The sequence below is a fragment of the Gekko japonicus genome, unplaced genomic scaffold, assembly GCF_001447785.1.
Source record: "Gekko japonicus isolate JY-2015 unplaced genomic scaffold, Gekko_japonicus_V1.1 scaffold668, whole genome shotgun sequence".
NCBI classification, from domain to species: Eukaryota; Metazoa; Chordata; class Lepidosauria; order Squamata; family Gekkonidae; genus Gekko; species Gekko japonicus.
Window position 1 is genome coordinate 473,822 of NW_015174861.1, and position 26,272 is coordinate 500,093.

A 26,272-nucleotide genomic window follows, 5' to 3' on the forward strand; every position below is an offset into this window, starting at 1 on the left:
ACATGCACAGGAAACCTTATAACTTGAATAAAACTTTGTTGGTCATCAGGGCTTTTTTTGTAGAAAAAGCCCAGCAGGAACTCATTAGCATAATAGGCCACACTCAACAGCAGAAACTCATTAGCATATTAAGCCATACCCATGATAGCACAGTTCGTTAGCATATTAGGCCACTCCCCCATGTCACCAGAAGTGTGGTCATCCAGCCACACCCACCTTTTGTTTCTTATTCTGTTTACTTTGTTGTCAAAACCCTGGGCTTTTTTTGTAGCAGGAACTTCTTTGCATGTTAGGCCACATGTAGCCAATCCTAATGAGTTTCTGCTGTTAGGTGTGGCCTATTATGCTAATGAGTTCCTGCTGGGTGTGGCCAACTCAGGAGCCAGCCGGAACACCCCCCAAAAAGCCCTGTATAGTCATAAAGGTGCCACCTGACTCGAACTTTTTTCGGTAGCCATTAGGGGTCACACTTGTTCAAAGAGCGATGTTCTTGGTCTGCCATTGAAATGTCCTGTAATTATCTAGTGGTCTGATGCTTTACAGTTTTGCATTATTTGTGTACTTCAGTTCTTTATCTGTTATCTTCTATGGTAATAATTCCAGAGGGGTAGTCTTTTATCGTGTTCCAGCAAAAATATAAAGGAGTTTAAAAAAAGTTTTGTTTAAAGAAGTGTGTTTTGCACAGGAAAGCTGACACTTAGAATAAAACTTTGTTGGTCTCAAAGGTGCCGCTTGACTCAAACTTTGTTCTGCTACTTCTGACCTACAAGGCTACCTATCCACCTGAATAAAGAGTCATGTTAGTGCTTTGGGTGAGAGCCCATTTCTTCAGGTGCAAGTAACATATTTGTGTATAAATTCTTGTTTAGAACTTTTTGTATAGAACATCGAATATGAAGAAGAAGGCTCTATCCAGGAAAGAAGGGGGAGCGGGGGACTTACGGGCACCCCAGTGAGGGGTTATCAAGGCAAGTCAGAAGCACAGGTGGTTTGCCATTGCCTTCCTCTGCAGATTCCTCCTGCATGATCTCCCATGAGAACCGACTCTGCTTAGCTTCCAAGATCAGACTATACTATACTATTCCACATCCCCAGGAAAGATTATGCTGGCATGATTTTTTTGAGTGACAAGACTCCTGTTTTTTAAAAAATTTGAACTATTTACATTGTGCCTTATCTCCAAGTCAAGTTAGTTTACAAAGCATTGACAAACTGCAAACAAAAATAATGCAACAGTTGAATAGCAAAATAAAAAACAGCAGCAAAATCTGCTGGAAATAGTTTACCATACACCAAATACCATTTGAAATAAAAAACATTTTACACCCCTTCCTGAATTCAGAACATGAAGGTACTCTCTGCAACCATTCTGGTAAGCCATTTCAAAGGGCTGGTCGTACCACAGAAAAAAATACCCACAACCTAGGGTTGCCAACTCTGAATTGGGAAACTGCTGCAGATTTTTGTGTAGATCGGGGAGGATGGAGTTGGCGGGGGGGGGGGACCTCTGCAGGCTATAAGGTCATCAAGTTCGCTCTCCTAAGCAGCCATTTTCTTCAGGGAAACTGATCTGTGTAGTCTTGAGATCTTTTGAAATTACAGATCTCCAGGCCCCACCTGAAGGCTGGCAACCCTAATTGCCAGACAGAAGCCTAAAACAGAGCACTGCGAGAAGACTGAAGAATGTACCTGATGCACATAAGTATGCAGTTTGATAAGCATGAGGAGAGTACAATGTGAAGTGTGTTAAAGGTAAAGCAGTTGTTAAAGCAGTTGATGCAGCGCTGGAGTTAAATGTTCCGTGTGCTTCCACATTTTGTACTAATTTAAATTTCTGAAACATCTTCAGTGGCAGCCACATAAAGAGTGTGTTACAGTAGTCTAATCTGGAGGATATGGTGGTTTGAATTGCATATCTGCATCTGTCTCATTGCGTTCGCTGGGACTCATTTTCAGGTATGCAATTTAACAATTCAATCCTATGCATGTTTACTTTGAAACAAATCCCATTAAATTAACATATTATAGGGCCTAAACTGTGATCCCGTGTTCTTGCTTCATAATAATCTGATGTTCCATGTGGCATTAGTTTTAAATCTGAGTGCTCAAAATACCAGAACATTATTTTAACAAAACGTTTCAACTGCATATTCCTGTCAATTGTTTTAGTATATCTGGCATATATAAAAACCACTCGTTGATTAAATCAAGTAACAGAATCGGAGTCAACTCTAAGACAATAAGAGTGAGGAAGCAAAGGAATGCTGAAGCTCATTGTTAGGGAAATAAGGATTCTGCTATACACATTAAATATTAACTTTTTCAAGTGGAGGGAAATAATTTTTTCATCCATGTTATTGGATTTAATGAAGGGAGCAAGTAGTATTTCGAGGAGATGCCTAGTACTGCTACCCCATGTTAGGTGTTGAAATCATCCCTGGAAAATGATACAGAAAATGCGACCTCAAACCAGCTCCACCTAGTACCACATTGTTAAGTCGCTCGCTTAACAAAGCAGTCGGAGAGTGATTCAGCAAGAACACAACTTTATTCTTCAACTCAAACACAACTCCAACACGGATCAACATCTGATAGCCAGAACAGCCTTTACATTGCAGCTGTCCTGCTTTTAAACATTCCCGGCTAATATAGCTACACCCACTGTACAAATACCAACCAATAAGGTTGTTCACATAAGGACCAATAACGGATGTTCCCGCTCAGGGAGCTTGCTTGAAAGTGATTGGTTACGTGCTTCCTGGGCTAGTAACAGGATTGCATGGATTTGGATCCTAGCCCAGGACGAAGCTTTACATTACACTTCAATTAGATATTTCACAACATATCATGCATTCAAGGCAGCTTTGAATACACTACACACATTATTCAAGTTTGCCTGGCCTTGAGAGCCAGTGTGGTTAAAGTGTCAGACTAGGATCTGGGAGACCCAAATTTGAATCCCCACTTTGCCATGGAAATTTGCTAGGTGCGCTTGGCCAGCCACACTCTCAGCATAACATAGCTCACAGGGGTGTTATGAGGATAAAATGGAGGAGTTGAGAACAATGTATGAACCACTTTGAGTTCCTATTAAGGAGAAGAGAGGTGTAAATAAATTAATACATAAATTCTACTCAGATACAAAGAAGAGGTCTTGAGAGCTGGGCCTAAAGCAACTTTTCTCTCCCCGCCCCCAATACAGTCTGAATCAAAGCTTCCACGCCGTGTTGTATTGGTACGGCATGGCTTTTTCAAAAACTCTTGTTCTTCGACTGAATGTACTAGGAAGATAAGTCCTAAAGCTGAACTATTGCGAGAGGGAACCATCCCGATTTAGAGAGAAAGAGAAGAAAACAAAAGAGGAACCCGTCCTCCCCCGCCCTTTTTGGCTAGCCAGATACCCGGATGTTGTTGGCTTCCGGGTGTGAGGCTGCTGCCAATAGTAGGTCAGCCTGCTGTCGCGGCCTGGTGTCGCGGCAGTACACTGTCGGTGAGGGGGAATGGAGCTCGAAACCGAGGCGCTCTTGCAAGAGGCTCGCGAGAGCGTCGAGGCGGCGCGGACCTACCGCCGGGAGCTGCAGCAGCGCCTGAAGGGGCTGCACCTGGCACGCCAACAGGTAGGGGGTGTGGGCGTGGCTGTCCCGGGATCCATGCGGTGGAGGCAGCAGCGAGGATGTGGGATCCCGTCCGTGCGCTTTCCCGGCCCTTTTCGCATCAGACCCCTTCAGGCGAGGCGAGGCTTTCGGTCGCAATCCTGTGCGCGCTTACCCGAGAGTAAGCCCCACTTGATAGAACGGGGGCTTACTTCTGAGTAAACTGGCATAGGATTACGCTGTCGGTCTCTCTCGCCTTCCGGACTCGGACGTGTTGCTTGCGGCACTTTCAGCCTCTTTGGGCTCATCCTCTTCTCCCTCCAACGTTATTTGCAAGCGGCTATTTTACTCGTGACAGTCGGGTTTTGAAACACTTGCCCCGGTTATCTTCCCGGGAGGGCTTCTGCGTCTTTAGCAGCGGCTGTGCAAACAGAAATTCCACAGGGGAAACTTTTCCCGGTGTCGTTTCTTTCAGTCTCCTGGTATGCCTGAGTTACACATCCCAGAGAATTAGGTAGAATGAAATATGGCTCTTTGGACTGTGGGAGATGTGGTCCAGCTTTTAATTTTCCTTCGTGTAAACGAGAAAGTCTATCTACTTGTGTTGCTGTACTGTTTTTCTATTTGTAGAGAGCTTTTTAGATAGGAGAAAGTTGGAAAATCCTCCACGATTCTTTCTCCACCTGCAGCCTGAAGTGGGGCAGGCCATTGTTTCACCTCAGTTTTCTGCCACCTCAAGCCCACCTCATTTTCCTGAGTGTGTAAAAAAGGCCTAATATGCTGCCTCACATGTGGCACTGCCAAGTTCAAGGGAGTGCTAAGTAATTTCCAAGACAGTAGGGCTGCAAAGCTATATGTACTTATCTGGGATTAAGCCCTAATGGATAGAAAAGGGTTTACTTCTAAGTAAATATTCACAGCTCACGCTGTGGGTTGACTATTTTGTATTGGGTTTTGTTGTGGTAGTCGATTCCCATCAATTCAATCCATAGGAAGACAGAAGATGGTTAACTGATAGATATCAAAAGGTGTAGAAAGAATAATTCTATGGTGTTTATGAAGGCTGATGTCCTTTATGTTCTGGCCAGGACTGGGCTATGGAGATTTTTTGGGATCCCTTGCCTTGTTGCTAATTTCCAGAAGGGATACATAGTGAGCTATATCACTGACTAGGACATTGTGAAGAAGAATAAGCACTGTGTCAATTTAAATGTGTGTTTGGAATCCATACTGCGTCAAGGGAGTGGCATGGAGCTGATCTGTATTGCCTTAAAAACACTCATATGCAAAGTTGTTTGTTTCCATCCTTGTATAAAAGTGGGATTTATTTGGCTGTGATGAGAAGTCCAAGCCCAGAATACAGTTAGCACAAATGGAGGTGGCTTTCTTTAGATACAGAAGTTTCAAAGGTTTTGAAATAACTGCTAGCTCCTGTACTCCTTCAGGTTTTAGATTTGTTCTCCTATCCCATTTTAGAAATTCAAGGCAGGCTGCTCCTTTCCAAAAGCAGACTATTAAAATTCATTTCAGAGTTATTATTTATAAATTATGTAAACTTATAAAAGCCGTTCTGGTGAGTGTGACCTTGCATTAGAATAATAATTAAATATGAAATAAGTGCATGCAGAGCTGCTATTATAACCCTGTAGGTATTTATTCAGTTTCAGTGTATTTTCTCCCCAAGACAGTTGGTATATTTGCCTCTAGCAAATTCAATACATAAACAATAAACTTAATTTAAAAACTTTGTTTCATTGTATCATCCTAAAACGTAATCTGGAGATCCTTTCTCCTGTTGTGCAATGAATTGCTTAGCAGAATCTCCCACTGTTGTTTTGCAGGCATCTCTGAGAATTCTTTGTAGATACAAAAGCACGTGTGGCCAGAAGGGAAATCTGCAGAGCACATGCTTCTCTGAGTTACGGCCAATGAGCTAGTTGGATTGCTTTAGCATGTACAGCTGACCTAGTATACTGACTGGGTGTTTAATTTATCCCAGTGTGTTATCAGGACCTGGACACATAAAAACATCTGTGTGATAAAGATTAAGGAAACAAAGGGCAAGAGAAAGTGTTGGGTCAGAAAGCTTTCTGCTATTCTTTCCCCCCAGTTATTTTGGCAATGCAGCGCTTAATGAGCTGGAGCTCATTCCCCAACTTAATGAATCAGATCTCTCTTGGAAGCAGATAATACTAGAGATAGTGAAGCCGTACCATATGTCTTTCCAGTTATATACAAAAAATTGGTTAGATCTGGCAAGATTGAATACATCTGGGATTGTATCACTGAGGGGAAAACATGGATATGCTGAGTTACTGATGTAACTGTTGACTCTGTGGAACGTGGATGGCCCATGGTTTAGTTGGTATCTTTTGCCATCTCTGTTGAGTAAATGGTGATGAAAAAGTCTGGTTTCAGGGATACATAAGGATGATGGATGAGTTACAGCAGGACTAAATTTTGAATTTTATTGTCACGTCTGGTTGTAGTTTCTACATTGGAAGAAATGTGCTATGTATTTACTTATTCTAGGGGAGAATGAAGGAATATACGATGAAAGTTTGAAATCTGCCTGTGTTTTTTAGGAGGCAGGTATGCAGTCCTATGCCTTCAGTTAGTATGCACAATGGGCCAAGAAGATTCATTTCATCCATCTAATTGAATTTCCCAGCCCCACCTTTATTGCAGAACTTCTAACTACAGCAGTTTGCTGCTGAGCCATCTTGGATTCTTGGCACCTGGTCTTACCAGCTGTTTTGCTAGTGCCAGATAAATGTTAGCTGGAAATATCTAGTTCGTATTTGGCTTTGTATTTGCGCATCTAATCCAGACAATTGTAGGTACATTAGTATCGTTATTTTCATTTGGAGGCTTTCATGAATAGCCATATGGTGATTCTGAGATCAAAAGTAGATGTGAATTTTGAGAACACAGAGAGCTAATGTAGTGCGGTAGACAGAGCGCTGGATTTGACTTAGGGAAATAGGGATTCCTTGTCAACTATAATGATATTTGGGCAACCTTGAGCTAACCTCTCTTTAACAATCTGATTTACCTTACCACATTGTTTCCCCAGTGTTAGATACTTTAGGAATCCTGGGGCTGCAGAGCTAGCAGTGAAAGTATAGATATTGAAAGGATCTGATGTCATATACTTGAGCCTTGCCTCACTCAGATTACATTATTGTGGGTCCTTATTGGTTATGAGCTCCCTAGACCCTGGGCTTCAGAACATTTCTCAAAACCAGGAATTTTGCTGACAAATCCAACTGCCACATAACTGTGTTTAAATGTTGATTTTGTTAATGAATAAATTTGCAAGCATACCTAGCCAGACCTTGCAAATAAGTTCACAGATGTTACTGGTCCACTATTTGTTATTAGCTCGTGTGTCTGTCATACTACTGTTCATATTTATAACCTAAAAGAAAGACAATGGAATAATAATTTAGTAATTATTTTTTAAATAGTGATCTGGAGGATTGCTGTTGCTGATCAGGAAGTGGCTGTTTGCACCTAATGCTGTGGCTGCCCACAAGGGTTGCATCTGCTCCAGTGTAAGCAATGCTATATAGCCTTCTGTGGTCTGTTTGGATTGTGGACTTCAGTATCCATGTCTTTTGCAGGATTAACAACAAACCATGGTTTATTATTCTAGCAATGCACCTGGTGGTTGCGTGTTCCCTTTCCCTTCTTCTCTCTCTTATTCTGTGTGGCTAGGAAATTAAACACTTCTACTTTTATAGGAAACCATTGTTCGTTGTTTTCTCCAGATCACAAACTGTGGTTTGTTTGTTCTCTACCTTAGAAACCAGTGTTTTGGGATCTTGATTTTGAGATCAGAAAACAACAAACTATGGTTTGCTGCAGAAGCATTTCATTTCTTACCTGTGAACAAGGTGATGAGCCCATGGATTCTCCGGATTGATTCCTGTAATGACAAACAACGCCTCGTTTTTTCATGCAGCTCATCCCAGTAAATTCATACTTGTGTATTGATGTTGTAATATTGCACCAGTGCAATGGACTTAATGTTGCTACTCTTGCATCCCACCCCGTGTGCCATACCCTCTTCACCCATATGTGATTTCCTTGTCCAAGTAATTGCAATGTGCAATGGTGCCTACAGTTTTGCTGTCTTGAGCTGCTGCAACGCCTCTCGCTCTTTTCTAAAACAAATATATACACTATAATGAGTAGTGGTGATGCAACCAAAACCCCTTGCATTTGATCCTGTGCTCTCTTTTGCCTTGTACAGCAGGCTATAGGTGCTGCCTGCAACAATACTAGAAGACTCAAAGATGGAGTTTCTCCCTTCCTGTCGACTCTGTTTCATGTATGCACCCAAACACTTCCTTTTTTTGTCTGATGTACTGAAATAACAAATGAAGAAAAGTCAAACTGCACAGGGACTACAAAGCCCTTTGAATGCAGCTTAAAAAGGAAGTTAGTTATTCATAACCCAAGAGCATCCTGTGTCAGTACTTGTGAAGATCAGAAGTTACATCTGGTTAACATCTCTGCAGTCTTTCTGTGTGAGAAGTTTGCCTCTGTCTTGTGGGGAATTTCTCACCAGCTGAGCCATTTTATTCTTTTCACCAAACTATATTCAGTTTTCAAGCTCTCTTCTTACAGTAGCTGTAAAACTAAACAGAATATTTAACTGCGATAGATTCTCTTTTGATAGCCTTATAAAACAAAATGTCGTGATTGTTGGCTTGCATTTGGAGATAAATTTCAACCTGTTACGGTGGAGAGAAAGTAACAAGTGAATTGGGTCAGTACCCTCTCTATCCAAAAGCAGGAGCTCCATAGTCTCCTGGAGGAAGTAGATAGGACAGCCAGATGTGCACACTTTTTCAGATACAAGGAAATGGAAATAGAAATAACAATTATATATAGAGAGGGTGGATAGTGAATTAGCATATGGAATAATGAAGGTGTTTTTTTGGCTCCCCGAAGGGGATTTTTTATTGCATTTTTCTATAAACTACAACGAAAAAAGGGAGGGGGAAATTACAACTAAGGGAGAAAGGAAAGAAAACCACTAAAAACCCAAGTATACCACAGGAAGTGGTGGCTTCAAAAGGGAATTAGATATGCATATGGAGCAGAGGTCCATCAGTGGCTATTAGCCACAAGGTATAGATAGGGACTCTGGGGCAAGTGATGCTCTGTCTTCTTGGTGCTTGGGGGGGGGGGTCAACAGTGGGAGGGCTTCTAATGTCCTGGCCCACTGGTGGACCTCCTGATGGCACTGGTATTTCTGGCCACTGTGTGATACAGAGTGTTGGACTGGATGGGCCTTTGGCCTGATCCAACATTGGCATCTTGTACAACAACTTGTATCAGTGTTAGTCTAAAATGCTATAGTTACATTGAACATGGTCGTTTGGGCTATATTATTTGTCTATGACCAATAATTTCACTGTTTAAAGAGACACAAGAGCACCATCAATTAATAAAAGCTTATAAGCCATAATTCAGAGTTCTTCAGCCTTCATTTTTAAAAATCTTTTCTAATCCTCAATTGATAATCGCGTTTGGGGGCAGCTGCCCCCTTCTCAGAAGCAGAGTCCTCATCGGAAGTAGCAATAGAAGAGACAGTTCCATCGCTAGGTTTACTGTCCTCATCTTCCTTGCCGTCCTCACCCGACTCTCCCAGTTGCAGTCTCAGAAACTCACACGCTTTAGAAACAGAATCAATTTTTTCTTTTTTGTCCTTAAGTTTGAAAAGGACGGCTTTGGGAATCATCCATCTATAAGGAATGCTGTTTGTTTGTAAGAACATAATCAAGTCTTTATATTTTTTCCTCTTCTTCCGTATTTCAAATGGGATGTCTTTTAGGATCTTGATGATATTGCCTCTAATTTTCAGGGGTACTCCTGATGTTGCTTTCAAAATTTGGTCCCTCACATGTCTCTTCGAGAATCTTACCACTGTCTCTCCAGGCAGATTATTCTTCTTAATGTATACGGAATAGGCTCTATAGACCACATCTATTTCACTTATAAGATATTCCGCTTTTAAATCTGCAATTGGAGCCAATGCATCACTCAGTATTTGTTTTAGATTCTTGTCTTTGGCCTCAGGGACTCCTTGAAACCAGAGAACAAGGTTGACTTTCTCCATTTGTATCTGCAAAAGCTGAGATTCATCTGAAACTTGCTTCTTTTCCAGCAACTGCACCCTTTTGTTCACCTTTTTAGATTTGGCATCCATTTCATTCAACTTCTCAGCTGTTTGCTCCGACATTTTTGTAGTTTCATTCAATTGGAGTTGCTGAGCTGCAAAGTTCTGGTTTAATGCTGTCAACTGTTGATTGATATTTGTCATCTGGTCCAGTAGAGGGTGCAAAGAGTCCGCTAACAGCTTAGAAAACTCCGTGGCATCTTCTGCTCAAGGGCTCATACTTCCAGGTGGTTTAAGTTTCGCTTGCTTTTCTTTCTCCATTTTCCTCAGCGCCATGTTTGCTGGTTGTTTATTTTTAAAAGAGAACTTGCTGAAGTCTCTGCAATTCACCCAAACGCTTATTGGCACTCTAGTGTATTCCTCAAAACAGATTTCAACGCTTTTACTTCAGCTCCCCCTTGAAAAATTGCTACTTCGTTCATGCGTATGGGAGGGCCCCCTCCCCCGCTCACTAATCTTGTTGTTCCCGGGGGAGCTTTCTTTTATAATCCCAGTGTTTTTGCTTAACTCGACTCACTGTTCATTGTTGGTCTGAAGACCTCGCCAAAGGTATGTGAAAAATGCCCGATCTCCAAATGCTTGTCCCGGTTGGTGGCTCGAGTTCCATTACGGACGCACAATGGCTGGACCGTCGGGGGGAAGAGCGCCTCAATTCCCCAGCATCACGCTGGCGAAGAGGCCACCCTTCAAAGCCCCATGGCTAGGAGCCTATCGCAAAGGCTCTGGGGGGGTGGCAAAGAATGCCCCCCCCAGCCGCTGGCGCGCGGATCACCTCCCCAGGAGCTACCAGGGACGCGTCCGCTAGTGGGTCGCCATAAACCGGAAGTCTAATGAAGGCATTTTTAACAGATTAAAAGAATCATAAGCTTAGTATATATGGCTATCATCTGTTTGGGTTCAACAGGAAAAACATAGCATAGGTAATAAATATGTTAGAATTGGAGACTTGATATATGCTTAATTGTGGAATGGTGAGAGTCTTGTCCCTTCTGATGTTACTGACGTTCATAGTTTGGATTATTCTGATATTTTCCCATAGTAATAGCAGTAATAGAAGATAGAGTGGGAAAATTTTCATTACTATTATTACGTATATATGTAATAGTGACTTGGGGCCGACATCTGAGAATATCTAAATCTGCAGATTGGGGCCACACAGACACAAAACAGATTTTCCTGCAAACAGATTGTCCTTCACAGACAGCATACTTACCGTGATTCAGGAGAGCTGGCTCAGAGCGGCTCCCAGATGGATGTCAAAAACGTTTTTAGAATTAATGCCAGATCTCACTTTTTTCCCCCCTGTAGTTGACTTAATTTTTTTGTGTTACAAATATGTTGAATTGTGTTTCAGTTAAAAAAAATACTCAAATTTCTTTTAAAAACAAACAGATCTGAGAGGGTTGTGTCTGCCTGCAGTGTTAGCATTTAAGCCAACCCTGAACTGTTGTGGACTGAAAAGAATTACTTCTGCAGGGCCATTCTAATTCTGCACATGGTTGAGTTTCCTGCATTTTCTGCAGAAATTTTTGGTGTTTGAATTATGAGCTAGCTCCTCAGACTCAAGAAAACAGTCTGGGTTTAATTTTAGCTTTCTATACCAAAGTATATTTGAACAGATAGGTTATTCTAATTCTGTTCTATTGTGCTAAATGGTTTTGAGAGCATTCCAAAAACACGCCACATTACTAATAAAAAATATTCTTGTTGTTAACTTCTGCTGACTGTATGGATAAAATGTGCAGGTAGGACTGCATTTACATCAGATTACATCTGATGGATTTCAGAGGGAGTTACTTATAGGCAAGGTTATAAAAGTGCATACTGGTGAAAGCAATCTTTTGCACCAAGATACCTCCCCATTGACCTGTGAAAATGTTGGTGCATTGGCAAACAAAATAGGGAATGTTGGAGATGAAGGTCGTAGTTGGCTAGATGCGCTGGGAGTAAGCAGAGCTCCAGTAGTGCAGCCAGAACCTTGAGGGCTTGTCTTGGGTAGAGAATGAGCAGTACATGTTGAACAAAATCGAACAGGATAATATGACAATTTCTATTTACAGCATTTATATCCTGCTTTTCTGCCCTTGCGAGGGCCACCCAAGGTGGCTAAAAATTTAAAACATGCAAGATAAAATTACATTTTAAAACCATTAAAATTACCACCACCCCCGACAAACCTCCTTAAAACAATTAAAAACAGAGTTAAAATACCCACAAAACATAAAAACGTCAAAACATTGGTTAGGAGGAAGGAATCACCGAGGCAATGCCAAACAAAACTTGCTGGCAGAAGATGGCAACAGAAGGGGACAGACAGATTTCCCTAGGGAGAGAGTTCCAGAGCTTTGGTGCCACGAGTGAGAAGGTACTCTCCTTGGATGCCACCCGCCTAATCTTAGAAAGCAGGAGCACCTGAAGCAGGGCCTCCAAAGAGGACTGTAGAGTTCAGGTGGATTTGTAAGGGATTAGGCAGTTCTTCAATGTGTTGGTCCCAAAACATATATATGGCATCATCATGCCAGGAGTTGCCTACTCATGGTGCAACCTATAAAAGTGATAGGACAGTTGCAGATTTCTTTTCTTACAAGAACCTCTCAGTGAATCCTATGCAAAATATACTGGTTTTAGTTACTTGGTATTGGTTTACATCTCTTGGAGTGCCATCCTACGAAAAGTTATTCCAGTCTAAGCCCGTTGATTTGGACTCGAGTAACTCTGCTTAGGATTGCACTGTTAAGAGCCTAGATTTTGAACAGTTTTGTCAGAGAGCAAAATGGGGAAGCTGGTGATGTTCTCTATCCCTTCTGTGTTGTGTTCTTTTCGAACATGCTTCACATTGACATTGACATTTGTTCATTGTTCCAGGATAGCTGGTGAGTGTTGATACCCCTCGCTACCCACAAATGCAAGGCATCTGGACTCAGGATGGTGAAAGCCCCTCCCAAGGCCTAACATCTGTATTGCCTTTTCCTTTGTCTCCCTTCAGATCAAAGAGAGTGCAGCTCTGACGAGGGATGTACTTGGGCAGCATTTTAATGATTTAAAAGGGACCCTGAGGAAGCTGCTGGATGAGAGGCTGGTGTCCTTGCTGCAGGAAGTGGACACCATTGAACAGGACAGCATCAAGCCCTTGGAAGAGTGCCAGAAGCTGATAGAACATGGAGTCAGTACAGCTGATGAACTTGTCCGGGAAGGTAGGAGTCTATCTGTTAAAAATGTGCATTTTTTAAAAAAAGGTGTAGAAGTCTACCTTTCTTTACCAATATGTGATTATTCATTCACAATGCACGAAACATACGAGTAGGCTCAAGGCTTAAGGGATGTTTTAGTCTTGAAACGAAGATTAGCACATATCTGCGGAATGGTTTTGTCTGTGTGGTTTAGAGTAAAAACACAAGGAGATAAAGAGCTCTCATGAACAGAGCTAGGTCAGTGGTGGGATGACTAGTCCACGGATGCCAGCTTTCCAGGGTCCGTGGGCCAAATTACACATCTATTGGGGGGTGGGGGTGGCTGCCATTCTTCCACACCTCCTCCATCCCAGTAATGCTCAGTTTAAAAGGATGCAAGATGTGATGTCCTCCTGCCCCCCCCCCCCATCAATCAGTGAAACAGAGCCTAGGTAGGGAAACACTGTCACACCACACCATATTTACTTAACCGCTACTGTGTAGTTGTTGGCCAAGTATCTCCACTCTCAGTGAGAGCGCTTTCTGATACTGTGTGGAGATCCTTTAATTGGAAATGCTTGGACCTGCTGCCTTAGACATGTTCAGCATCTGCTCTTCCACTTCTATGTACTGTTCAATGATACACAAGACAAAATCACCACCGTCTTTATCCTGTCCTGCATGGAATTGATTAACCTTTATATGGTTTTGTACTGGCTCTTTGAATTTGGATGCTTGTTTAATTCCATTGGGTTGGATGCAGCAAACTGTGACACTCACAGGATGGAACCTGTCCCCCACCTCCCCACTATTTGTTGCAGAAGATTAGGGAACTCATAAGAACATAAGAAGAGCTCTGCTGGATCAGACAATGGTCTGTCTAGTTCAGCATCCTGTCTCACACGGTGGCCACTTGGTTTCTCTGGAGGGCCAGCAACAGGTCATAGAGGTGAAGGCCTTCCCCTGATGTTGCCTCTTGGTCCTGGGATGCAGAAGTTTACCACCTCTGAATGTGGAGGTTCCTGTTAGTCACCATGGCCAGTAGCCACTGATAGACCTATCCTCCATGAATCTAATCCCCTTTTAAAGCTGTCTATGCCTGTAGCCATCACTACATCCTCTGAAAGCAAATTCCACATTTTAGTCACTGACTGAGTAAAGAAGTATCTTCCTTTGGCCATCCTGAATCTATTGCTTGGTGACCTTGGGCCAGTCTAACCTACTTCACAGGGCTATTGTGAGGATAAAATGTAGGAGAGGAGAATGATGTAAACTGCTTTGAGTCCCAATTGGGGGAAAAGCAGAGTATAAATGAAGTGAATAAGCAAAGTATAAATGAAGTAAGTAAAGCAAATAAGGAAATAAAAATAAAGTAAATAAATAAATTTAGATGAATCCATAATAAGGACCAATGTTCCCTCTTAGCTGCACAGTGTTGTGAGCAGAAATTCTACCTTGTGAGCAAAAAAGGCTAGTAGCATTAATATTGTGAGCAAGTCTACATTTGACTATTGCATAAATTATTTTTAAGATTATTTCCATAACCTAGTAAAAATCAATGAATTCTTCTAAACTACATTAAAAGTCTACGTTAAGAATAATTTAAACATTGTTTATTTATTAATTATTTATTTATTTGATGTGTACCCTGCCCTCCCCGCCAAGGCAGGCTTAGGGCAGCTAGGCAGGCTCAGAAAACAGAAAAAGTCAAATTTCATTTCACAAAATGTCCTCTATATGGGTAACCAGGCCTCCGGAGAACAGGTCTACTCACCTTTTTCCACTATATTGGTAACCAGGTCTTTGGAAAACAGATCTACCTACCCCTTTTACTATATTGGCAGACCTGGCCTCCAGAGAACAGGTCTATCTGCCACTTTCCACTATATTGGTAGACCTGGCCTCAGGAGAACAGGTCTACCCACCTCTTTCTTCTTTATTGGTAGACCTGGCCTTCAGAGAACAGGTCTACCCACCCCAGTCCACTAGACCTGGCCTCCAGAGAACAGGTATACCCACCCCTTTCCACTATATTGGTAGACCTGGCCTCAGGAGAACAGGTCTACCCACCTCAGTCCACAATATTGGTGGACCTGGCCTTGGACCAATGCCCTGTGCTGACCCTTAAAAAACATGCCAGCACTCCGGGGGGGGGGGGGCTCTTGCAGTTTACTTCAGTTTTTTTAGTGAAATATGACAACCAGCATTACAGGTCAAGTATAACAGAGGTGGAACAATCATTTTCAGAACGCTGCATAACCCAACAAACAGGAAGTTGCTTAAATGTCATCAACCTGTCCAAATGACTTATTTATTAAAATATTTATATCCCACGTTCCCCCCGTGATTCAAGGCAGCTTACAAATCATACTGAAAAGCATCATAGGGGTGTCCAAAAAAACCCCATTTTTTTTCCTGGCTCGATTATAGCCTATGGGCCCCATAGGCTATAATGGAGAATTGATCCAGGGGTATCTGGGACTGGGAGGGGCTGTTTTTTGAGATAGAGGCACCAAATTTGCAGCATAGTTGCTGGTGTTCCTCCTCAAAAAAATCCCCATGTTTCAAAAAGATTGGACCAGGGGGTCCAATTGGGCCCCAGAAGGAGGTGACCCCATCCTCCATTGTTCCTACGGAAGCTTGGTTGTGAGCAGAGCAGAATTACTCCAAGCTAGCTTCTGAAATGTTGTGTACCAGCGCCCCCTAGCACAGATTAGAGGGAACTGTGATAAGGGCTGTGTTTCACACTCAGAGGCAACTTTTCCACCTAATTACATGCATAGGCTGCGGGGAATGACAACGATGACCCAACTCATTTCTCTCATGTGACACAGAAAAGTTAAAAGGAGGAGACACCAGTGAACAGCAGAAGGCAAAGTCAGACTTTCCCTCTCTTCCTTGCGTTCTCCTGCCTTCATCTCTCCAACAAAATTGTTTTGAGGATTTTGGAGCTGAACGAAGGGGAGAAAGAGAGGTGATGACCAACAAGAATTCAGCCTATGGGCCTACAGTTAGTTGCTGATTTCTAAGCGTGATGAGTCTGGCTGCGGGGAGACAATATGGTGCATGTAGATGGACTGGAGGAAATAGCAGCTGACTAGCTCTCATAAGCAGCTTTGAAAAAACATGCAGATGAAATAATTATTATTATTGTATGCAGGGCTCTACTGGTAGCAGGAGCTCCTTTGCATATTAGGCCACACACCCCTAGTGTAGCCAATCCTCCAAGAGCTTACAGTAGCCCCAGTAAGAAGAGCTCTGTAAGCTCTTGGAGGAATGGCTACACTAGGGGTGTGTGGCCTAATATGTAAAGGTGCTCCTGCTACCAGTAGAGCCCTGATTGTACGGCATTGTGTGTAGAATAGCCAAGGAGATTCCAAAATTGTTTGGCAGCCAGAAGTTCTAGCTCTTTTAGGAATATGCACCACTAGGTGCTGGAGAAGACTCTTGAGAGTCCCTTGGACTGCAAGAAGATCAAATCAGTCAATCCTAAAAGAAATCAACCCTGACTGTTCCCTGGAAAGCCAGATAATGAAACTGAAGCTCAAATTCTTTGGCCACCAAATGAGAAGGGAGCACTCACTGGAGAAGACCCTGATGCTGGGGAAGATTGAAGGTCAAAGAAGACGGGGACGGCAAAGGATGAGATGGTTAGACAGTGTCATAGATGCAACGAACATGAAATTGAGCCAACTTCAGAGAACGGCGGAAGACAGGAGGGCCTGGCGGGAGCTGGTCCATGGGGTCGCGAAGAGTCGGACTCGACTGTGCGACTGAACAACAACAAGGTGGCAAGCTAGACTTGTTTTTAAGGCAAGAGACATTTCAGAGGTGGTTTACCATTTCCTGCCTCTGCATCACAACCATGGTATTCCCTGGAGGTCACCCTTCCTCATACTAGCCAAGGCTGACCCTGCTTAGCTTCTGAAATCTGATGAGATTAGGCTAGCTTGGGCAGAGCAGCGTACATACAGATGAGATAGGCGCTGACAGCCTCAGAAGGGCTGGCGGAGGGCTTGCTAGCTATCTGATGTGTTCTCTTCTTTCACTTGCAATTTCCAGCAGCTTAGAAAGGGCCAGTGTTTTGTGGCTTTGCCAGCTAGGGAGAGAAGGGATTGGTGCTACGTAACGCCTTCCCTTGCTTAGTAGAGCTGCCAACTGGGCCCTGCTCCTGTGCTTTTATCAGAAGCTTTTTCTGCCAGTGTTAGCAGATGATAACCACTTACCTCTCAGCTTTGGAACGTTTGACTTGTTGATTTCTGTAGGTGAAGTTTCTGTTGAATGCACAAGAGCAGGTCAGATTGAAGTTTCCTGTTTTGATCCTTTGGCAGCCTTACTGGCAAAAGACATCTTGGGATGGCATGGGCAGAAGTACGAAAACCTTGCAGTAAAGTTCTCAAGAATGACTTGTCGAAGGCAACAAGACCGTCATATTTTTCATGGTCAAGATTTATATCTGTTGCATTTGAGCATCACAGTTTCACATTACAAGCCACTGACACATTGTGTCTTCCTAACAACATGCTGGAAAACACTTTTCGTATAAGCACTTCCAAAAAAAACAGCTGCAAACACTGCAAGTTTTAATTGTGGCCACCAGGTCATATTTCTCTTTCAGTGGTGTAAAGGAGGGTTATTTCTTCGCAGCGTTCAAAGGTCCTTCTCAAAGGCCCCAATAGACTCTTGTTTGTTTTACTGCAAAAGGCTAAGATGGCTACCCCCTCTGGAGTCCTTTTCAACAGAAGCCTTTACACTGTTTTCATTTTAGGTGAGAATGCCATCCATGGAACTATAGGGGAGGACAGAGACAAACTCTGCAGCTTTACCAAAAAGGCTTTGCATATTCAGCTGGATAGGTAAGAACTATTGATTGGTGTGGGAGGGTAAATACTGCAGCAAGTGGGGAGATGGGGCTATAGAAACACACACCCCTTTCCATTGAGAACAGTATCAATCAACATTATTTTGATCAAGAGATCAGTCAACAACAGAACACAGTTTACATATAAATTTAAACTTAATAAAAGGTAAAGGTTTCCCTTGCTCGAAAGCCAGTCGAATCCGACTCTGTTTCCAAGCCAAAGAGCCAGTGCTGTCTGAAGATGTTTCCGTGGTCATGTGGTCGGCATGACTAGACGCCGAGGCACACAGAATGCTGTTACCTTCCCACCAAACCAGTACCTATTTATCTACTTGAAATTTCTTGCTTTTGAACTGCTAGGTTGGCAGGAGCTGGGACCAGAGACAGGAGCTCACTCCGTCATGTGGCACTCGGGTCTCGAACTGCTGAACTACCGACCTTCCACTCTGCAGTTCAGTGTCTTAACCTCTGAGCCACCGCAGCCCCTAAACTTAATATACAGAGATTAAAATTTGTAACCTTATTGTGCTTTAATTAATTATACTTAAAAGCTGTTAAAGGTTTGGAACATCTACTTTCTTATGGACAGAGTCTCAGCATAGAATTTGGCCACTTTTGAGGTGGTATCTTTAGAGTGGTGTGCAAGGAGGAGCTATGTATAGAGCTTTTCAGATCTTCCTGGGCACTTGGAGAGAATAGGGCTGAGATAAGTGGGACAGATGTTCAGGACAATAGAGCTGAATTAATAAGAGCTTTTTTTGGGGGGGGGGGTTCAAAATCACAGTCCGGACTTTCTCTGCCTGCTCATATGTAAACTGACAGCGCCAGTCTTTAGAGTGCTGTTCAACCTTCAGATGCTCCCTCTTAATGTGAAGCCGGTTTGTCATTTGAGACCAATTGAAAAGCCTGGATTTCAGAAGAGATTACTGAGAAATAGAAAACCTAATTAGGCTAAAGTGCTATCTCAAAACATTTTTGATATCTGAAGCTTGAAGTTCTTTTGACATCATTACCAGGCTCTTGAAGCATTAAGGGGTGAGGAGGCCTTGCACATCCCCCCCCCCCCTTCAACTGCTAGAGAACTTATTAAAATTCAAGGGTTTCAATTAAGGTTCTTGGTGAAATGGGAAGGATACTATTGGGGTATTTGGTTAATATAGCAGAGTTTGCCCAGTCATAGAAGCGTGGTACTTAGTGCAGTAAATAAATCTCCCAAGAAGTATATTGCAAAAAAGGTAAACTTAAATTTATTCAAGTAGATCCAGGTCACATTCAGGTTGCAGTCAAAAGAAGAGAGGGAAGCCTAAAGAGTACTTTCCTGATCACAAATGGCCAGCTAATCCAGCATCACATGTATGCGAATATGAGGGCATTGTATCTATAGGAGAGACCTGCAGAGACATGTGTTTCCATGGAAGGCCATGGGCAGTGCCGGATTTACGCATAAGCTAAATAAGCTACAGTTTAGGGCCTCGCAATCTGCTGGGGCCTCAAATAAAAACACAATATAAAAAATTATTTCAGATATTAAAAAGGCGTATATATTTTAAAAAATTTTGAGACCAGCTGATGTAATTTGAAACAGTAGGGGGCCTCTGGGTTTTGTATAGCTTAAGGCCTCAGCAAGTCTAAATCCGGCCCTGGCCATGGGAGAGAGAGGACAGAGAGAGGAGGGACCAGAGAGCAGCTCCCAGGTTAAGACAAAGCGAGGCATCCCATTCAAGGAGATAACACCTGTACACCCTTAGAGCGATGTAGGGACCCCCAGTGTCCAGGCATACTGAGTTGCTCTCTCCCAACAGATACATCCTTGATATTTTAAAGGCTTTAATATTCAGTAATGGGGTAATATCATTTAAATATGTCTTGTTGGCTAGTAGTTTCTATATTTCAGTTTATGAGTACCTGCAGATGAAGAGTTATGTGTCCCTCTGTAATTTGTAATAGGATGCCTCTGAGGGGACAACTCACAAGGTTTGAAAAAATAATGATTGATGAGAACAAGCATGCAGAGTGTGAAGCAAGGAAAGCTTTTCATATTAAACGAATAAAGGATCTTGGTTATGAGGCTGAAGATTCAGTATAGAAATGTGTGTGTGTGTGTATGGTTCCCCTTTTTTCAACAAAAGCATCATGAAGATGGTTTATCTGTGGCATCTTAACACCATGGAAGTTGGCTAAGATATGTAATATTTCTGCTGGCATGTGTAAATCTTCAGGAGCAGATTTTTTTACAAGTGTCGTGGGCACGCCAGTAAGGCCGCAAGTACTAGAAAGACATAGTAAAACTGTTAAATCAGGAAATAGGCAGTGATGTTCCCTTTAGGCCAAAGACCTCTGTAGCTCAGTTATGTCCCAGTGATCCCTAAAAGATACTGAGGGACTAGACAGATTTGTGCTAGACTCTGGAAGCTGGACAGTTTACCCGAGGTACAGCACTGGTTCGATCTAACAAAGGAGGTGTTCATCTTAATTAGTCTTACTGCCTTACAGAAATATATCCAGACTAGGAAAAAAGGCCCGTTGTGGAAATAAATACAGTGGCCTCTAGAAAGAGGCTCTGGGTGGGTGTCCCAGTCTTGGACACTCAGTGTCAATTTGCTGTGGCGACCTTAGCAGGGTATAATGACACTGAGTCCATCATTTTCTCCAGAGGAACTGATCTCTGCTACCTAAAGAACAGCTGTGATTTTGAGTGAACTCCAGTCCTTACCTGGAGATTGGCAACGATGGTTTCCCAGAAGGGAATAGTTGGTTTGGAGGGTGGAGTCTATGGCTTTGTACCTGTCCGAGGTCTCACGCCTCCTGAAACCTCACCCTCTCCAGGCTCCATCCCTCACAACTCCAGGAATTTTCCCCCTGGAGTTGGCAACCCTGTCTCCTTCCCAGCCAATCATCAACCTACCTTTATTTCCCCCTCACTGTTCAGCTTTCCCCCCCCCACACACCTGCAGCCTCTCCCATGCTCTGAAGCCCTGACTGCTACGTCACATTGGCTGTCATACAGGGGCCACCTCAGCAGCATATAAGGATACAGAGCCCACCATTTTCTCCAGGGGAACTGATTTCTGCCATCTGGAAAGCAGTTGTAATTCTAAGTGATCTCCAGCCCTCACCTGGAGATCAGACACATTTTACCTCAGAATAGCAAACTGTTTAGAATGTTAGAGGCAAAAGCCAATCAAGTTGCATATGCAAACGACCTCTGTGTTCCGAGGCAAAGGACAATGAGGCTGCATATGCAAATAACCTCAGTGTTCTGACTGGCTATGGGGGGGGGGGAGAGGAAAAGCAAAATGTTTAGAATGTTGGAGGCAGGACTCAGGCAAAGCAGCCAGTGGATAGGGAGACCCTCTGAATGAAATAATATTCAGAGAGTGAACTGATTTTGGAGCGTGTGGAAAGTTCTAGAGAAGGGCCACCACCATTTGGGTTTTATTTATAAGGGAGATGTTTAAAAAAATGGGTGCTTTGTAGTATCCAATTCTTCAAAGGATGGAAGTTGTGGAGTTACAGTATGTCTTCCTTTTGGACTGGTACCTTGGTTTCGGTACAATGAGTTTGTTGTGACTGGTAGGGTTGCCAGCCTCCAGGTAGCACCTGGAAATCTCCCACTATTACAATTGATCTCCAGACAACCAAGATCAGTTCTCCTGGAGAAAATGGCTGCTTTGGAGAATGGACTCAACAGAATTATACCCTGCTGAGGTCCCTCCCCAGGCTCCCCCTCCCCAAATCTCCAGGTATTTCCCAACCCAGAGCTGGCGTCCCTAGTGACAGGTAATTATTATTGTTGCACTGTTTTTCATGGTTGCATAAATTGCAAATGTTTTTTTTAGATGTTTGGAGTTTTATATCTTGTGTTTACAAGAATCTTTCAGTAAAATAAAAAGAGTTGAGGCCGGAAAAATAATGTAGTACACACATTGTTCTATCTAAATCTGACTAAGATTGTACATCTTGTATCTGACAAAGGGTGCTTTAATTCACAAAAGCATATGCTGGAATAAAATCTTGTTAGCATTTAAGGTAACACATGGCTCCAGTTTATTTTGGCTGCAACAGAATAGCTGGGCTACCCCTCTATGATTTGTAGCTCTTATCTCCAAACCGTTTTCTAATTTTATGGATGAAAAGAGCTGCTTATTGGACAGTAACAGCACTAAGTAGTATTTTCTTTATTTTAGTTTGCCAGAAGTGCCCGCACTGGTAGACGTGCCTTGTTTATCTGCCCAACTGGATGACTCTCTTCTTACAATAGTGAAAAGTGAGATCTTCAAACACGGGACAATAGCATCTCGACCGCCAATTCAGATAGAAGAGCTTATTGAGAAGCCGGGAGGTATCCTAGTGCGATGGTGTAAGGTGGGCAAAAGAATGCTTTCAAGATCAGACACTGTGTGTGTTCTTTCTTCCTTGAATTTGTGCTTACATAACCTTTTGGAATTGCTCAGGGTTATGATGACAGACGATTACTTTCACCTAATAGGACTTAATTGAATGCCTTGGTTATCATGTCTATGTGCAAGTTATGTTCCATGTTTTCTAAAGCAATCTGCTGCTTATCTGCTTTCACTTGGATTACAAAAAGGTGCTATTTGGATCAGTTTCCACTGGCTTCTGTCAGCTGCTCACCAATACAAAAAAATATGTTGCATCCAAAAGCTAAGAAAGGGAATGCAGGCTACATTTCTGTTTCCTTGGACGGAATCACTCTGCCGTTAAAAATACAGAATGGTTAGAAATAGAGAGCCGGGAATCTCCCAAATTTAAAGATCTTTCTTAATTGTATAAAAATTGATTTTGTGATCATGTGACCTACATACTCTAAGATGGCTCTGACATCAAAGTGTCATTAAACCACTGCTGTATCTAACATCTGATACCCTGTGACACAGATCCCATGAGACAATCCCTATGTCTAAGCATCTATGCCCTTAATCTTGTTTTTTTCAAATAAATCATGGTGGTTGAGAATGCCAAAATCTTAAACCAGTTAATTTCAGACACTACAACCATATTCCTTACTATTTTTTAAAAAAAGGAAAAAAGTTTGCTTGTTCTCTGATTCCATAGCAAACTCTGGTATCTCCAGAGAAGTAGGTATAATCCAGTGGATCAAATACAAGAGTGCAGATAGATAGAGGCAATGTTGCTCTGCTGCATTTGTTAGATTTCATTACTGCTTGATACAGTGGACCATGTTGTTCTGTTACATTGTCTGGAGAAATGGGATTAAAATGGGATTTAAAAAGTGATGCTTTAATAGTGTTGGTCATTTCTGTCCCAAAGAGGTATCATTATGTATGCTGAATCAGCCTCCTGGGATCTGCTGTCTGTCCCAAGGTGTGGTCCTGTTGCCTGTGTTGATTAATGTGAATATCCAGCCTTTGAATTAGATTGTTTTCAATGCATGATACCCAGCTCTGTATTTCATTAACTAAGCCTCTGTAAGCAGCCATTTCTGCCCTGGGCCATTGTCTGGATGTTATGAGCAGATGGCTAAGGGGGAACAAACTGAAGCTGCATGCAGACAAGATTGAAGACAAGATTGAAGCGATACTGGTTGAAAAGCCTGAAGGTCTGGAACAAATCATACTGCTGGTTCTAGATGGATAGTGCTGTCACTGGCAGAATATGTGAAGAGCTTGGGGGTGCACGTTTGGATTTGGCTGTACTGATGGAGAGGCAGATCAGTGCTGTTACAGCTAGCAAATCAACTGGTTCCCTTCTTAAGGCTAAGTTGATTTGGCCGTGCTCATTCATGGTACCATAACCTCATTGCTCGATTACGACAAAGTACTTTACATTGGATTGTCCTGAAAGTCAACCCCAAACCCTTCCGGGGTTGGACAGAACTGCTGAGGGAAGGAAAAACTGGAAAGATTGTGACAATCAGCATGTTTTGCTGATGGATCATTGGATCCAACCCATTCTTGGCACAAACCAACACATATTTGGCACAAACCAAATATACTACCGTTTTGCCTTGATTTCAGATAGCTAAACAGATGATCTGTTGAAGGAAGATTTAAGGTAGTATGTTAATCCAATAAATTAATCTATTCAGGTTGATGATGACTTCATACCACAAGACTACAGGCTTCAGTATTGCAAAAGTAATGCCACCCACTTTGAAGATGTGTATGTCGGCTCAGAGACAGAATTCATAGTATTGCACATCGACCCCAATGTCGACTATCAGTTCAGGGTTTGTGCTAGAGGAGATGGTCGGCAGGAATGGAGTCCATGGAGCGTTTCTCAAATTGGTCATACAACATTAGTGCCTCATGGTATGTATATTAGTTTATACTGTATTCAGTAACAAAAGTTCATAGGCACTGGAACATGACATCGTACAGAAGAATCATGTCCCTGCTGCCCCCCCATGCCCCCATTTAATACTGTAGCACACACAAAATCTACCATAGCAATCTAAGAAGCATCTTCACATTGATTGAAGGTCTCACTTATTTTCGTTTTCTAAATGTTGTTCATTCATAGGAACCTATGCCTGCTTACTTGAATGTAAGTCCCACTGGAATCAGTAGGACTGATTTTTGCAGTAAACGTATTAGGGTTGGGCTGTTGGAAGTACAGCATTAAGTAAAGTATTAAGCATCAACATTAAATGCAATATATCCATACTTAAAAGTTCTTGGTTCTGGAACGTTCCAGCAGTAAATTAATAGAAAAGCTACTTCATGTAGTAGTTATTAGATAGCGTTATTATCAGTAGCATCTATCTGATTCATACCTCATCTTTCTTCCAAAGAACACAGGGTAGTATATACTGTTGTCTCCTTCATGCCATTCTTATAATAACCCTGTGAGAGATTACGCTTAGATGACCCAAGGCCACCCAGTGAACTCCATGGCTAAGTGGGGATTAAACTGAGTTTTCCCCAATCCTACCTACATGTTTCTTGTATGTTCACAGCGCTGTGCTGTACTGGCTCTGCAAACTTACACAAAGTTTGATAGAATACTTTGTTTTTTAAACATCATTACCAGTTCCATTCTTAAGCTGGGGAAGGGAAAAGTCCAAAGTGACTGCAGGAAGAGCTGGTAGCTCAGACTTTCAGAAATAGGCATGTCAGAGTTTTCTTGTCTTGAGCACTGGCACACAGCTGTGCCAGGCCTGATCATTGGGAGTAGTACTAACAGCATGTGACCACTGCATCATATACCTCATGTCTGGTTAACAGGCACCTGTGTTTTGGTTACTGTTTGCTCTTGCCTTTTCAGAATGGGCACCTGGCTTTGACGGATATAGCCTGAGTAGCCGAAGAAACATAGCCCTCCGAAATGATTCACAGCCTGGTGGGGTGCTGTACTCCAAGGCTCCAACCTACTATTGTGGTCAGACGTTGACGTTCCGGTAAGTATGTGGCATGCTGCATTTCCCCCAAGTATCTGTTTTCATTTTTTTTTTTAAGCCATCCTAACTTTGAGGAGCCCAGGGGCTCAATGCAAGGATTTCGCCCTTCCATTTTATCCTCACAACAATCCTGTGAGGTTGGTTACACTAAAGAAAGGGAGACTGGCCAAGGTTGGCCAGAGAGCTTCATGGAAGATATAAACCAACATCTTCTCAGTCTTATTCTGGCATTTTGAGCTCCACTGTAGAACACTGGCTGTTCCCATTGATGGCTTTAGCGTACTGTTTACTCTTGATCTTTTACGTGTTAATTTTGTATTTTGAATTTTTATCATATTGATTTTTTAAAATGTAAGCTGCTTCAGCTGGTCTGATTAGTTAACTATATGAGTGAAAAAGTAAATTGCAGGGCAACAACCGTCACTGCAAAGCCTATATTCATAGACTGATCGACAATTAGTGGCTCTTTTAAGGTGTATCTGGGCAGCACATTCAAAGCAAAAAGAAGGAGAACTGGGGCAACATGTATTTCTGCCTCTGCTTATAGCTAGTGTGAGCTCCAGACTCCTAACAGTATTGACTAAATGAATGGAAGCCTCCTCAGTGAATGAATTCCAATCATAGTATTTTTTAAATCTCCCTTCCTTGCACAGTTACAATCAAGAGCTCTAGATTCTGTACTGGGAAAAACCAGCAACGCTCGCCCTGATACTTGGAACAAAATATATTATACATAAAGTGGTGTGGATCAGAAGAACTATGAGTCCAAAGGGCCTTGATGGGTCGTCGAACAAGAACCTTTAGTGCTTCGTGGCAAATTGCTTTTAAAACCAAGGAGAGTCAGTGAAATAGCAAAGCAGGGCAGCTGCTCAAAGAAGCAGAAACTCAAAAATCCCCCTGGAGCTAAGTGCAGGCTCCTTGCATGAGTCTAAGCAGTTCTTTGGATGCTGGCCAGGTTTTATTTTTATTTTCCTCACTGAGACTGCACACTGGTTGTGTGCAGTGGTTGTTCCTTGTTGCTGACCCTGCATTTTTCTTTCTTTCCTAGAGAGTGGAGTGAAAGGGATCCAGAGC

At 42.5% G+C, this 26,272-nt stretch overlaps 1 protein-coding gene across 1 annotated transcript in view; it reads left to right on the plus strand.

Annotated features, from left to right (window-relative positions):
* Positions 1-3,438: 3,438 nt before the first annotated feature.
* Positions 3,439-26,272, plus strand: part of CRLF3 (cytokine receptor-like factor 3) — a 36,090-nt gene continuing 13,256 nt past the window's right edge. Inside the window, exons 1-6 of the mRNA XM_015424695.1 lie at positions 3,439-3,617; positions 12,773-12,980; positions 17,725-17,812; positions 22,005-22,182; positions 23,888-24,110; positions 25,066-25,198. Coding sequence (XP_015280181.1) covers positions 3,501-3,617; positions 12,773-12,980; positions 17,725-17,812; positions 22,005-22,182; positions 23,888-24,110; positions 25,066-25,198 — 947 coding nt within the window. The 5' untranslated portion in view covers positions 3,439-3,500. The remainder of the gene's footprint in view (positions 3,618-12,772; positions 12,981-17,724; positions 17,813-22,004; positions 22,183-23,887; positions 24,111-25,065; positions 25,199-26,272) is intronic.